Source organism: Trichechus manatus, unplaced genomic scaffold, assembly GCF_000243295.1.
Source record: "Trichechus manatus latirostris isolate Lorelei unplaced genomic scaffold, TriManLat1.0 scaffold00030, whole genome shotgun sequence".
Taxonomy (NCBI): Eukaryota; Metazoa; Chordata; class Mammalia; order Sirenia; family Trichechidae; genus Trichechus; species Trichechus manatus.
In genome coordinates this window covers 6116163-6131432 of record NW_004443966.1, presented here as the reverse complement: position 1 = coordinate 6131432, position 15270 = coordinate 6116163, and the positions used below count along the sequence as shown (strand labels likewise).

At 41.9% G+C, this 15270-nt stretch overlaps 1 protein-coding gene across 2 annotated transcripts in view; it reads left to right on the top strand.

Annotated features, from left to right (window-relative positions):
• The first annotated feature begins 2783 nt into the window (after positions 1–2783).
• The window catches only part of ICE2 (interactor of little elongation complex ELL subunit 2), a 57146-nt gene continuing 44659 nt past the window's right edge, over positions 2784–15270 (top strand). The window contains exons 1-5 of one of the 2 annotated variants that reach the window (XM_023729693.1): positions 2911–3030; positions 3464–3594; positions 5597–5701; positions 12286–12547; positions 13714–13833. In XM_023729693.1, the coding sequence (XP_023585461.1) occupies positions 3554–3594; positions 5597–5701; positions 12286–12547; positions 13714–13833 (528 nt within the window). In that variant the 5' untranslated portion in view covers positions 2911–3030; positions 3464–3553. Of the gene's footprint in view, positions 3595–5596; positions 5702–12285; positions 12548–13713; positions 13834–15270 lie in introns of both variants that reach the window. The other variant, XM_004374621.3, reaches the window with a different exon arrangement.

The window sequence follows — 15270 nt, the reverse complement described above, 5'->3', positions numbered from 1 at the left end:
CCAGAGCATACTGTTTGATGACAATCTGGAGTCTCAACACAGGGCAGGGCTGGTGATGCTGCCCTACCATGCTGGTATGGGCTGGGACATGCCAGCTGCATGAGTTCTTGAACAATTATAGTAGTTGCTAAAGGCTAGGATAAGACTCCCCTACTCTCCCTAACTGCATGCTTTGTGAGCTAGTAATACCCAACACTTCAAATTATACACTTCCGTAATGGTCGTCCCTGTCCCGGCACAAGCCATCAACACCACTCACCCTATAGCAAATGCTGCTTGCACAGTGCCAGGCACTGCACAGCTCGTTTCCTCTGCGAGCACTCAGAAGCCCTGTCTCCTAACCAGCCTCCCTTCAGTCTGTGCATTCCATTGCCAGATAAACTATCCTGAAGCACAGCAACTCTGACGGTGTCACCCTTCTGCTTATAAGCCTGTTTTTTGTTTGTTTGAAGCAGCATTCCACTTCCCATACAATAAAGTAAAAATTCCTCAGTCTGGCTCATAAGCTCCTCTATGGTCTGGACTCACCATCCTATTTTTCCAAACCTTTTTTCTCTAATACCCTTCATACAGGAGCCCTGGTGGCACAACAGTTAAGCACTTGGCTGCTAACCGAAAGATTGGAGGTTTGAACCCACCCAGTGCCTCACAGGAGAAAGACCTGGCCATCTGCTCCCATAAAAATTACAGCCTAGAAAACCCTATGGGGCAGTTCTATCATGTCACATGGAGTCACTATGAGTCGGAATTGACTTGACGGCACCTAACAACAACAACACCTTTCATACACCTTGCATTCCAGCCAAAATGAACTACCAAAAGGTCTCTGTATTCAAGGGAATTTTTTTTAACATAAACATAATTTTTAACAATATAGTAAATCATTCTAAAATTTAGAGCATGCTTTCCCGAGAGCACACAAACTAGACTGTGTTCATGCAGTAGGTTTAAGCAGTTCCCTGTGCTGGTCCCTCTGTCTAGAATGCTTTTCCCACCTTTCTGCCCGCCCAGATTCTTCAAATGAGCCAACGATGTCAAGTGCCCAATGTGGTAACTGACATATAGTAAAAACCAGTTGCCGTGGGTTGAGTTGATTCCAACTCATGTCGACCCCATGCATTTCATAGTAGAGCTGTGCCCCATACGGTTTTTAATGGCTGATTTTTTAGAAGTAGATGGCCGGGTCTTTCTTCCAGATGCCTGTGCACCACCCAGGGACTCCAACACATAGTAAAACCAAAAAACCAAATCTGTTGCTGTCGAGTCAATAGTGACTCTATAGTAAGTACTCGATAAATCTCGTTAGCTATTCAAAGATGCTCCATGCCCCTCTCTGAACCCACATGATCCTTTCTATATGTCCCTCTTAAGCCATTTATCACCTTCTATTTTGTTTTATAATTGTTTAATGTAAACGTCTTAGATTCCCAAAGATCAGAAGCTGTTAGAAAACCAGTGTTCACTCTTAGTCTTACATGTATCCATCACCAAGCACAATTTTATGGTAACTGCTCAATCGATAAAACTATGCTAGAACCAGAGTGATCACTGCTGAAAACCGGCATGTAAACTGGAATGGGGAGAGGCGTAGAGGAGATGTGGTATGAGTAGGAATCGACTTGAGGGCCATGGGTACCATGCGTTCAACAGGGACAGATGACCCAATAAGCAAGGTAAGCACAGGCTTACTTGTGCTTACTAATCTGTAGTGCACAATTTCACCTGTTTTTACCATGGCAAGATGTGGTGAAACCCATGTGAAAGTGTGCACTACAGTTCAGTCAGTAAACAAGAGTAAACCCGAGTGTACCTTGCTTACTGTTAAATTCACCCCCGGTGCTGAGCACAGTTTCATCCCTTATTTCATTTATCCTTTCAAAAACACCCACCAAGTAGGTGCTAATACTATCATCTCCGTTTTACTAATGAGGATTCAGACTTAGGGAAATTAAGAAATTTGCCTAAAGTCACAATCAAGGGCCGATTAACCCACCAGTAAGCACGGTGGTCTTCAGTAAGGTACGCAGGGGCTTAATTGTGTTTACTTACTAATCTGTAGTGCGCCATTTCACATGGGTTTCACCATAGCAACGCTGTGAAAAACAGGTGAAATGGTGCACTACAGATTAGCAAGTAAGTACAATTAAGCCCCTGCGTACCTTGCTTATTGCGTAAGCCGTCCCCGCTCACGACCAAGTCTGTTTGGGTCTTTTCTGTACTGTTCTTGTCGCCAGTCCTCTTTCCAAGTTATCACTGGGAACTTATGAGAGTTTGCTCCAAGGTCAAGGACTTTCTCTGATGACAACACGCAGCCCCCACCCGCTTCCACCCAACAAGTCTCCTCTCGCCCTTCGCTGACTGAACCACATGGCGAGTACGCACGGCGAGGTAAACCCTTTCCAGGCGCGCAGGCCGCGCCCGCCACGTCGCTGGTGATGTCATCACGCAAGGCCGCGGCGGCGCGGCCACGTCCTTTATATAAGGGTTTCCGGCGCGCGCATGCGCAGGCGCGCGCAGTGTGAGGCGTAGGGTGTAGTGTCGGGGGGCCTCGGCCGAGGCCCGAGCCGCCGCGGACCTTGAGGTGGGCGGAAGGGCTACCTTGCTGCGGAGCCGCGGAAGGGAGGGCGCTGCCCCAGAGGCGGACGCGCTTCTGAGGGCGGGAAGAGAACATGGCGGCCCCCTCGGCCGGGCCAGGAACCCCGCTCCCCGCCCTGGCGCGACCTCCTCCCCTCTCGGCTCGCGCCTCACTACCTCCCTTCCTGGAGCCTTGTTTCTCTTCTCCCTCCGCCACCTGTCCCTCGGCCGCCTTTTTTGCCTTCGTTCACCTCCCCTGCCCTGCCGCACACTAAGCGAAGTGTAATTAAGTGGGAGACCGACCCAGTTTGCTGTTCGTGTTTCGCATACCACGCTGTCAGTCCGCCCGGGTGATGGGGGCATTCCTGATGGCTGTAGGGGATCCCGTGAAGTGTCAGCGGAGTGGCCAGGACCTCAGTCTCCAGCAGTGTGAGGTTCTCTGGGAAAGACTTCCAGGTCTCAGATTCTTGATATCCAGGGAGTTTTGTCCTGCACTGTCGGCCAGAATCGGCCCGTAACAGTGTGTAATTAGGAAAACCGAAGCGCGATTTATTTTGGCTGTAGGGGAGAGCTGAGTTCAGACACAGCTCCGTGCAGGAAAGTGATGTAGAATGTACGCAATGACAACACCGTTATGTTTCAACTCTTTTTCCCTCGGGGAGCGTCCTAAGAGTGACGCTCCTGGCCATGAGTTAAGTGGACAAGGACTCATCCTGTATCACTGCTGCTCTGCTGGAAACAACTTTGGGAACCTGATATATTTTGTGTTGGGTGCCCAAGTCAGTTGAGGGTACGCGTTGAGGAGGGGTTCTTGCCGCCCTTGCGTTAACCTTACCTGCCCGTGCGGATCGCCTGCTTTTGATCTTGACCTTTTGTTTTTCCACAGTAGAGTGTAGAGTCTGTAGGGACCCTGCCTCCATTGAGCCTGCACTGCCAGGCGGCAGAGTTATGATAAAGAGTCAAGCAGAAATCTAGGAAGATGAGCTCCAAGATGGTCATGGGTGAACCAGGGCTGAACTGGTGAGTTGCATCCGTTTGCTGTCCCCTGAGAAGGATTGAAGTGGGTCTGGTGGATGAATATAGCAAAGGAGGGTTTCTGGCCTGGAGAGATTTGAAGGAAATAAAGAAGATGCTAGTTCAGGGCCTCAGAATTTACCCTATTCTCATATTCACATACCGAGCACTTTTTAGATACAGCTGATTGCACTTCCACCCCTAAAGCGACAACTCGGCATTCAGATTGTTGCTATGTAGGTCTAATTCCATCATGCATCTGTTGATAGTCTCTTAGCAAAGGAGAGATGTTGGAATTTTCTTGTATCCAAGAACTTTGCCCATTTCCATATAGGCAGTAAAAGGACCCTTTTAAAAAGTGAATCCCCTGTTGTTATATTGAAGTCTATCTCACGTATTAATGTCAATGCTTATTCCTTATTTTAGAAGTGTATGAGAACTTGGCAAATAGAGTTAAGTAACATATTGGTTTTGTAGAGTTCTAGTGAATCCGTATGCTGCTTTAAATCAGTTCAGTGCACATTTACTGAGCAGGTTCTCTTTGCCGGCCTAGGCTGATGCAAAAGTCACAAGAGGTTACAAAGATGATTAAAATAGTACCTGACTCAAAGAAGATTAAATCAGTATTTGCTCAATAAGTATTTATTTATTGCAAAAAAATCTTCCCATCCCGAAGGAGCTGGAAATCCCTGACGCCCACGACTTTGTTTTTGTGTGATATGCAGAAACTTTAGCGCTGAGTAGGACATCACAGATACGGTACTATGGCAAGGTAGTAAGAAACTCTGCAGTGGTGCATAGCAAATAAGAAACTCTAATCTTATCACTAATACCTTAATCACAGTTTTTTGGATACCAAAAACCAGAGCCCGTTGCTGGTCAGTTGATTCCAACTCATAGTGACCCTATAGGACAGAGTAGGACTGCCCCCGTAGGGTTTCCAAGGCTGTAGTCTTTACGGAAGCAGACTGCTGCATCTTTCTCCCCGCCCCGGAGCAGCTGGTGGGTTTGAACTGCCAGCCTTTTGGTTAGCAGCCTAGTACTTAACCACTGCACCAACAGTAAGAAGTACTATGGAGCAAAATGCTAGAATTCTTGTATACTAGTTACATTTTAAGAATGGGCCAGCCAGGGCAATTTGATTAGAGCGTTTTGTTATTGGAGGTTTTAAGAGGTGTGCATTGCATTCCTTGCCATTGCCATAAAGTAGGAGTTCAGAGCCAGCACACATGGTCCTATACGCCACTAACATAGAGCCAAATCTGGTTTAGAGCCTGTGTACAGTATTGCAGCCCTTGAAACTATCCTTTCCCGCTAAATCCAACTAATCTTTGTCCTCTCGAGGTTAATGGTTCTCAATGTTACTCATTTTTTAATTCCTTCATTCAACCAACATTGATTGAATGCTTACTAAATGCAAAGTATTGACTAAAGGCTAAAATATGTTAGTGTCTAAATTAATTATGTTACGAAAAATCATGCATCACCTTAGAGGTGGTTTTAGCAAAAGCACACCATTGCTCCCATTTGCCAAGTTAATGGAAATAGGTGGAATCTTGGGTCTTTATAGTGTAGTTTCTTGGCCCAACACAGTAGTACATGGAATAAAAATAAGATGAGAAGTGCTTTCCTTCAGCATTCAAATATCTTAATGTTATGCCTCGCAGCCAGAGGTGAGCCCTGCCCCGACAGGCCCTTCATTATACTTCATTCTATCGTATCTTTACTCTCAAACCTCTCTGGCATTTATTTAATTGGGTACTTAAAAAAACAAGGCAAGGCTGATTGTTGAACTGGAAGATTTCAGAATGGGCCTAGGCTAGAAGCTGTCCAAGAAGTAAAACATCTGATGTCGCAGATCTGGTACATGGAATTAAAATTGTCAAGAGGTGATTGGGAAGGAGGGATGGAGGGGAAGTGGTTGTAAATTACTGTTGTACCATTATGCTTCTTAGTCTAACGTAAGATTGTAAATTGTCAAATGCAAGTAAATTGCTTTGTTTCACAGGGATATTTCCCCAAAAAATGGCCTTAAGACATTTTTCTGTCGAGAAAATTATAAAGATCATTCCATGGCTCCAAGTTTAAAAGAATTATGTATTTTATCTAACAGGTAATTATTTATTTGATTGTTGTTTTTCTGATTGTGTGTGTGTGTGTGTGTGTGTGTGTGTGTAAATTCAGTACCCAATGACAACCATTCTTCCAGACCTTTTTCTGTACATTAAAGGCTATGTATGTGTATGTATGTGAATATAGATGTATATATGTGTGTATATATACATATGTATAAAAAAACCCCGTTGCCGTCGAGTCGATTCCGACTCATAGGACGCTGTAGGACAGAGTAGAACTGCCCCATAGGGTTTCCAGGGAGCAGCTGGTGGATTAAAACTGCCGACCTTTTGGTTAGCAGCCTGAGCTCTTAACCACTGTGCCACCAGAACTCCTATATATGTATATATATATATATATAATTTTTTTTTACCGTTTTAAAGCACAGATGGGGTCATATAACACTGTTCTGCAGTTTGCTCTTTTCATTTAAAAGGATACTTTGTACATCTTTCCATCTTCCTACAGATAGCTCAGAGCCCTGGTGGTGCAGAGGTTAGGAGCACAGCTGCTAACCAAAAGGTTGGCAGTTCGAATCCACCAGCTGCTCCTTGGAAACCCTATGGGGCAGTTCTACTCTGTCCTCTAGGATCTCTATGAGTCGGAATCTACTCAGTGGCAATGGGGTTACAAATGGTGCAGTCTTTTTAATGGTCGTATATTACTTCATTATACAGATGTATGTTTAGTTCAGTTAGCTAGTCCTCTATCGCTGGATGTTTGTGTTGGTCCTCTTTTTTTGTAATTATAGGCCGTGTAGCGGTTAACTTTTTGTCATTATTTCTATAAGATTAATTCATAGAAATAGAATTGTTTTGTCAGATGGCATATGCATTTTATATTTTAATAGATACTGCCAAATTGGCAAAGGTTTTTCCTCTCTGGTGTGGAGATGCCTGTTAAGTGATAATTTTCACTTCTCACTGCCCTCCTGCCTGCAGTAGCTCTTCTTTTGGATTGACTGTTTCTGATCTAGTGTGGGTGAGTCTCAAATCCGAGTAATGGAGTTTACTAGGAAGGTGTGTAAGTACACCAGATGAAGAATTAGGGGAGCTCAGCGTTTACTTTCATCTTTCCGCATCCTTTTACCCGGACAGCCAGCCCCCCACATGAATGGAAACCCATCTGCTCCCGCTTTTTCTTACCCTTATTGTCACTTACCGTCCCCTCTTACTTCTGTGTCTTCATTCTCTCATTTTCTTAATCATCTCATCAGTATTGAAAGACGCTCAAGCTTTTCCTCTCTTAAATAAATCCTTGGACTCTACGTTCCCTTCTGTTTACTTTCTTACTTCTCTCATTTGTACTTAGACTTCTTTTTGGATGTACTTGCTATACTTCCACTCGCTGCACTTGCCTCTGGTTGAACGTTGCGCCCTGACCTGGCCTCCGCCCTCACTGCTCTATTAAAACGGCTCCTCTCAGGATCACCAGTGAGCACCTGGCCGTCGCGGTACTGCACACGCTAGTCTTCCTCCCTGCTCTGATCCCTGTGCTGTTCCTCAGTCTGGCGCCGTCTTCCTCCTCAAGCTTCCCATCCCGGCTGATCACCAGACTGTCTGTGGAGTTTCAATAAAATACAGATTTTCCACTTTCAACCTCTTTTCAATCTGAATCTCTGATGATGCATCTGTGGAATGAAATCAGCCTATAATCACTGTATAATAATAGACATACACCCGTCAAAACAAAACAAAACAAAAAACCCTTGCCGTCGAGTCAATTCTGACTCACAGTGACCCTATGGGACAGGGTAGAACTGCCCACTGCTCCCTGATTTATTGTAATGGTTCTTTTCCAGTCCAGTTGAGCTTCCTACAGAGCAGCACATCCCAGCTGTGAGTTACAGCTAGCTCTGTAGACGGGAGAGCGCATCTTGCTGGCAGTGGGGTACACCTAACTCCTAAAATCTTTGTTTTTCAGAATAAGCTTACTTTTCTTAAGATTTCCCTAGAGCAGAAAATAATTTCTTGGTATAATTTACCTTTTAGTGTAGAAAAAATAAAGGAACAAAGTATTGATACAATGTATTTCCAGTCTTTTTTCCCCAACCTTAACTTTTATTAAAATTTGTTACAGTAAGGAATGGATTTTCAAACTGTTAACTTACACCTGCTTTTTTGATGGAAAAACCAAGAAGAGTGTAAAATTTTTATTAGCTTTAACTTGGTATTTTTTGCCTTTTAACATATTTTGAGAAAACATTGATTCCTTTAATTGCACTGCTTTCAACAATGTGAATGTTTTTATTCAGCCCTTCTCCCGCCACAAAAAGGCTTTTTACTCTTTGTTCATTTCAAGATAAAAAGCTTTCCTTTTATGCTGTGTATCCTATAAATATTCATAAAATGAAAGGATAATTTGGGAGGTGTCTATATTACATATGAATAATGTTAAAAAGTTAATATGGTGTTACTTTTCTGTGAAGCCCCAAAAAGCAATTACATTTATTGTAGGATATTTTGGAAGTACTCCGAAGAAAACAAGGAGAAAATTAAAATTTTTTATGAGCCATTCATGTAGCAGTAGCCACTGTAAACATTTTATTGTACATTCTTTATTTGCCTTCTTTTTTTTTTTAATTAAAATTTCTGGTTCCAGTAATTTTTAACAAAGTTTGAAGCCAACAGGGAGATCAGTAGCTTCAAATATAAAGAAAATTATGAAGCTTTAATATGTTTAATAGAGAAGCGCATCAAACTTAGGAGGTGCGAGTAGATGTTAGATGACCGGTGGAAGCCCCATTCCCAAATTCTACTTTGTAAGAAACTATCCGGACTGGTAGACATGAAGTATAAGAAGCTGAAAGTTTTGGATTCTCCCTTTTTTTCATAGAAACTTTAAGTGAAAAAGGAGACTGGGTAGTTGACAAAATGAAGGGGGAAAACTTCAAACCGTCAACTGAAATAAAATATAATGCTGTAAATGTGGATAGAGAAACCCTGTCAGATGCTTTTGGTTTGCACGCTGATGAAGATTTTGACAGCACTGCACACTGAAATGATCTTGATGTGCTGCCATTTCATTATTTGCTGGATGTAGCCAATTTAAACTGCTAGACTTTTGTGACATTCATACGCTGGCATATCTGAGTCAGCATCTTGTTGCTGCAGCAGCTTAATTAAATTTGCCAGTGGGTGCCACAAGGACAGACATGTTCTCATATTCAGAGAGACAGCTGTGAAGCAGTATTGTTCAGCGTTGTGGGCACAGTACTGTTAGGTGTGAATAGCTCTCAAGACATTTTCTAGTGAGGAATCAATTTGCTGGAATACATTTCTCCCAAGATCAGCAGTTAATACTCATTTTGTTAACCTAAAACATGCTTATTTTTATACAGTTACTGGAGAAAGTTTAGCAGCTAAGTATGTCTTCTTTGGCCTATGTTATTTTCAGAGTCAACCCAAAGGATCCTTATTTTAATTTCCAAGATTTCTTTCCCATTCACTAACCAGCTCTCTTGATGAGTTTTACAGCCATTGTTCAGCTCTAAGAGAGTATTTTGGAATATTTTGCTTTATTTTGGGGCCTACATCTTTTTTAAAAATATTCTTTTCATCTTTTGGAATTTTTACCATATTCTAGTATTGTAAACTTGATTTAGAACAAATCAGTTGTAGTTTTGGATAGGCCTTAACTCACCCTTTGCCCAGACACAACTCTAGATTGGCAATTCTCAACCTTATCAGGCCAAAACTCCCAGCCCACTTTTTTGAAACAAATATTTATGGGAAATAAAACACCTCTTTTACTAGCCTAAAATCAAATTTGTAGACAATAATAACCATACACATAATTTTTAAGAATAATATAATGTCATAAATATAAAAGATGAAATAAAAGGAAAATAACGTATATTAAAATAATATGTATTTTAGTATATAAATGCATAGACACTACACTAGAAGATATAATGAAGTTATATACACAAGTTAAAATGAATAACATTGAACTTAAGAAGATAAGTTCTACCATAAAAGAATCATGGGAAAAATAAGAGAATAAAATGTATTGTTATTTGTTATGACAAGTAATAAGAGACCAGACTTGTATACAGTAAGGTAAAGCCTGAAGGGGTCCCTGAATGTAGACCTTCATTCTTCGTTGTGCAGAACAGTGCTACCACACGTCCTCGCACAACCTTGCTTGCCCAAAGTGAGGAGGACTTGAAGCACTTACTGATGAAGACCAAAGACCACAGCCTTCAGTATGGATTACACCTCAACATAAAGAAAACAAAAATCCTCACAACTGGACCAATAAGCAACATTATGATAAACAGAGAAAAGATTGAAGTTGTCAAGGATCTCATTTTACTTGGATCTACAATCAACGCCCATGGAAGCAGCAGTCAAGAAGACAAAAGACGCATTGCATCGGGCACATCTTCTGCGAAAGACCTCTTTAAAGTGTTGAAAAGCAAAGATGTCACTTTGAGGACTAAGGTGCGCCTGCCCCGAGCAGTGGTATTTTCAGTCGCTTCTTATGCGCGTGAAAGCTGGCCGGTGAAAAAGGCTGAAGAAGAATTGTCACATTTGAATTATGGTGTTGGCGAAGAGTATTGAATATACCAGGGACTGCCAGAAAAACAGATCTGTCTTGGAAGAAGTACAGCCAGGATGATCCTTAGAAGCAAAGATGGTGAGACTTTGTCTCGCTTACTTTGGACACGTTGTCGGCAGGGACCAGCCCCCGGAGAAAGGACATCATGCTTGGTAAAGTAGAGGGTCAGCAAAAAAGAAGAAGACCCTCAACAAGGTGGAATGACAGTGGCTGCAACAATGTGCTCAAACATATCTACTGTTGTGTGGATGGCACAGGAGAGAGCAGTGTTTCGTTCTGCTATATGTAGGGTTGCTATGAGTTGGAACCCACTCGACAGCACCTAACAGTAGCATCCCATCTGCTGTTCCTCGCCTCTAAAAGCTGTTTATCCCCCTCCTCCTTTTTTATTGTGACAACCCAGATGCAGCCACTCACAGGCTTCCAGATACCTTTAGGGAATAAGTACTGGGAAGGTTGAGAACCACTGCTGGGGATATTTCTCCCCCTTTCTTCCCTTTCTCCTTCTTCGTGTCTGATCATGATGTCTGTAAGATTCTTCACAGACATAAGTTCAGTATGTTTAGATTGGAAACCTGAGGTCTCCATGGTCACATTGTGTTGGTGTGTATATTTGCTTTTCTTTTTCCCCATTCACTTGTCTGATCTACTTGATTGGAAAGTCCTGGAGAGCAGGGATTGTATCTGGCTCAATACTGGTTCTGTCTCCAGCATGTTGCATAGGACTGGCACATGGTAGTCACTAAGTAAATTTTAACCAATAGAGGAATGAAGAATTAAACAAAAGATGCTCATCTCATTATTTTCCCTTACACTGTAGATTATTGTTTCATTTCAGCGAACTCATTGGAACAGTTATGGTGTTGCAAATTAGAGTCTTAGAGGTTCAGTGCTGGCTGAGGAAGTGTAGCTTTTTTTTGTGGACTTTTAAATTCAGTTAAAAAGGTAGATTACAGTAGCTGAATACCAGGAATAGAGATAGATTATGAACGGTGTTAGAAACTTTGTATTCAGATACCTTAATTGGGATGGTAAGGTACATTTCTATAAAATTGAGGGTAACCAGTTGCCGTCAAGCCAATTCCTACTCATGGTGACCTTGTCTGTCAGAGTAGAACTGTACTCTGTTGGGTTTTCAAGGGCTGATTTTTCGGAACTAGATCATCAGACCTTTCTTCCAGGCCTTTCTTCCAAGGTGCCTCTGGGTGGACCTTTGCGTTAGTGAGTGCATTAACTCTTTGCACCACCCAGGGACTCCAAAATTGGGGGGTAGCATTTCATAAACAGATATGGTAACAGGTTCTCTTGGTACTCACTCCTTCCTCCTCTAGTACATTTTGTTATAGATATGCCAAGAGTTCTCTTTGGATCCATAAAAAGCATACAGACTTCCCTGGCTTTTGAGCCAGGGCCCAGCCATGGCTCAAAAGTGATAGAGGATTGTACACCTTTTCTAGAACCGCTACTGCCTGCATAAAATATGGCACACAGTGTTGGAATTTTTTTGTTTTTTAATTCTTGAGATAAGGCAGAAGAAAACACAAAATGTAGAATTCCAGTGAATTTGTTAAATGTTTAACCACACCATATCCTGCTCTTAGTGACTTGTGTTCACCATACTAACTGATATATCTTACTGAAGAATTTAAGTGTAAAGAAAAAACTTGCATTGTAGTAAAATACAAACACGAAGTACCTGCATATTAATTAGTGAGAGTGATTGACCTCTTTTCAGTGAAGCGAAAAAGTTTCCAGATTGTATAGTTTAACATATGTGCCTCTTCCTCTCGATCGGGTAATTGAAGGTAAGTTTGCAGCGTGATCCTATCCTGCAGAATACTTCATCTACACTAAATGGCTGAACATCAAAATGCAGGTGGCAGAGTTAGAGAATAATCTAGAATTTACTATGTTAATCACACTATATTCTCCCAGTGATTGAGAATCATGAAGTTCTGTGATAGTAATCGTCCTGTAAGAAGCGCTTGTTTGTAAATCGTATTTTATTGTCTTCTCCAGACGCATAGGAGAAATTTTGAACGCCTCAGCGAGTTCTGTAGAAAACGAGCCAGCAGTTGGTTCAGCAGCTCAAGCGAAGGAAAAAGTTAAAACCACAGTTGGAATGGTTCTTCTTCCAAAACCCAGAGTTCCATATCCCCGTTTCTCCCGTTTCTCCCAGAGAGAGCAGAGGACTTACGTGGATTTGTTGGTTAGATACGCAAAGGTTCCTGCAAATTCCAAAGATGTTGGAATAAATAAAAATGACTATTTGCAGTACTTGGTATGTAGTCTATACTTCATCTTCAGTAAAAATGTTACAAATTAGGAAGTATTTTTAAATTGTCTTCTAGGTTGTCAGGTGTAGTCCTGTTGACAAAAACAGAAAGTTTAAGGAGTTTACTTGACAGAGTGTGGCGCTTTAATTCTTTTGTTAGTTCTCTTAGAGTTCAGGCAGTTTGCCTCCTTCTGAGCATCTCCCTCCAGTTCATTGCTGATGTAGTAGCCGTAGAACTTGACACAGTTTATTGAACCAGTTCTTTATTATTGGACATTTAAATTGTTTCCAAATCCTAAGTTATGTAAATGATGCCGTGCTGGACATCTTGGTAGCGAAATCTTTGTTCATGCTTTTGATTGTTTCCTTAAGATAAATTCTTAAAAATGAAATTGCCAGATCAAAGATTATGCATGTTTTTAAGACTTTGATCTGCGGTTATATGTTGGTAAATTGTTCTGCAAAAAGCTTATAAACCATCTTGTACCACTATTGTATGGAAGTTTTTTTTATTTTAATACCTTCACTAATACTGGACAATACCTTTTTTGCCTCTAATATTGCTCTGCTGAAATATTGAAAAATATTGTTCTGTTGTGTACATTAATTTACATTGATTACTGATGAAAATGAGGATTTTCCATGTGCTTTTTAGCCATTTTTATTTCTTTTTTTGTGATTGTTCGTATTGCTTGCCCGTTTTTCCGTTGACATGTTTGTTCTTTAATATTAAGATCATTTTACAGTAAAACCTGTGAAAGCCAGAACCTGTGTAAGGTAGAAACCTGTCAGGGAAGGAAAACTCAAGTATTTTCCACTAACAGAGAGAGAGAAAAGTGATGGCTGCACCATCAAAGACAGAAAACTCACGAGCACCAGGCAGCCCCATCGACTACTGGCTCTCACAGGTTTTCCCTGTACAGACAAGCTTGTTACTCCTTAAGCCTGTATTACAGTATTAGTCATTTGCTTTCTATTTTTGTGGCGTTTTTAATAAAAGAAGTTGATCGTTATTATGTGATAATTTTTATCAACTTTTTCTTTGTAGTTTCTGCTTTGCATGTGATACTTTAATTATTCTTTAAGTTCAGGTTTTTACAGTAATATTTGAGAAGTGATTATTTCTTAACCAAACATTTTATTCCAAGACATGTCCATTATTTTAAAATCAGGATATGAAAAAGCATGTGAATGAAGAAGTTACTGAGTTCCTAAAGTTTCTGCAGAATTCTGCAAAGACATGTGCGCAGGATTATAACATGCTTTCTGCAGATGCTCGTCTCTTCACGGAGGTAAACACAATTGCATGTGTGTAAACTGCCTAGGGATAGGCAACAGCAGCTTTCTGAAACGTGGAATGATCCTACCAATGGCGTACGGAAGTATCAGCATCAGTTTAGAGATGAACGTATTCATCGTGTGTTTACGTAGTGCAGACAGTCAGAGCTCGACATTGTGTAATATAGTACATCAATATGTGATTTTTTTTAATGACCCAACGACTGTATCTGAGAGTTATATTTTACTCACATGAGTGGTATGAGCTGATCCACTGATTTCCCTAGTGAGAGAACGTATGTTTGAGTAACCATAGTTCTCAAACATCTGAATGGTCCTTTAGAATTCAGCCACATAAACTTGCATTCATTTTATCGTCGTGATAAGCAGCCACAGTTAGTACACATTTTGTTTTGTGACATTAGTTACCAACTCCACGACATGTCGACATTCTGGCTTCTCGACCTTGGGTTCCCTGTTACCATCTTTCCTGTCCCCTCCTGCTTTCTCGTCCTTGTCCCCGGGCTGGTGTGCCCCTTTATCTCGTTTTGTTTTATGGGCCTGTCTAATCTTTGGCTGAAGGGTGAACCTCAAGAGTGACTTCATTACTGAGCTAAAAGGGTGTCCAGGGGCCGTACTCGCAAGGTTTCTCCAGCCTCTGTCAGGCCAGTAAGTCTCTCATATTTTTGTGAGTTAGAATTTTGTTCTACGTTTTTCTCCAGCTGTGTCCGGGACCCTCTATTGTAATCCCTGTCAGAACAGTCAGTAGTGGTAGCCGGTGGACGCAGTCTGGTAGAGGCTGTGGTAGTTGTGGTCCATTAGTCCTTTGGACTAATCTTTCCCTTGTGTCTTTAGTTTTCTTCATTCTCCCTTGCCCTCGGCAGGGTGAGACCAGTGGAGTGTCTTAGATGGCCGCTGACAGGCTTTTAAAGCCCCAGACGCTACTCACCAAAGTAGAATGTGGAACATTTTCTTTATAAACTATGTTATGCCATTTGAGCTCGATGTTCCCCAAGACCGTGGTTCCCACAGCCCTCAGCCCAGTAATTGGGTCCCTCAGGGAGTTTGGATGTGTCTATGGAGCTTCCGTGACCTTGCCTTGTACGAGTTGTGCTGACTTCCCCAGTATTGTGTACTGTCTCACCCTTCACCAAAGTTACCGCTTACCTGTTGTCTAGTTAGTGTTTTTCCATCCCTACCCCTACCCTCCTGCACTGCTAACCTTTAGGTTAATAGCCAAGTGCAAACCATTTGCGCCACCCAGGAACCTTCAGATCATACGGCAAGTATAATCTTGTGGAACTGTTTACACAATGGCCGTGCCCCTTTACACCCCCCACCAGGAATGTGGGAGAGTGCCACAGGCCCCCGGTCTTCACTGACACTGGTCTTTGTCAGTCTGTCCTTTCAGCCAATAGTGGGTGTGTAGTGGTATCTCATTATGCTTCTAA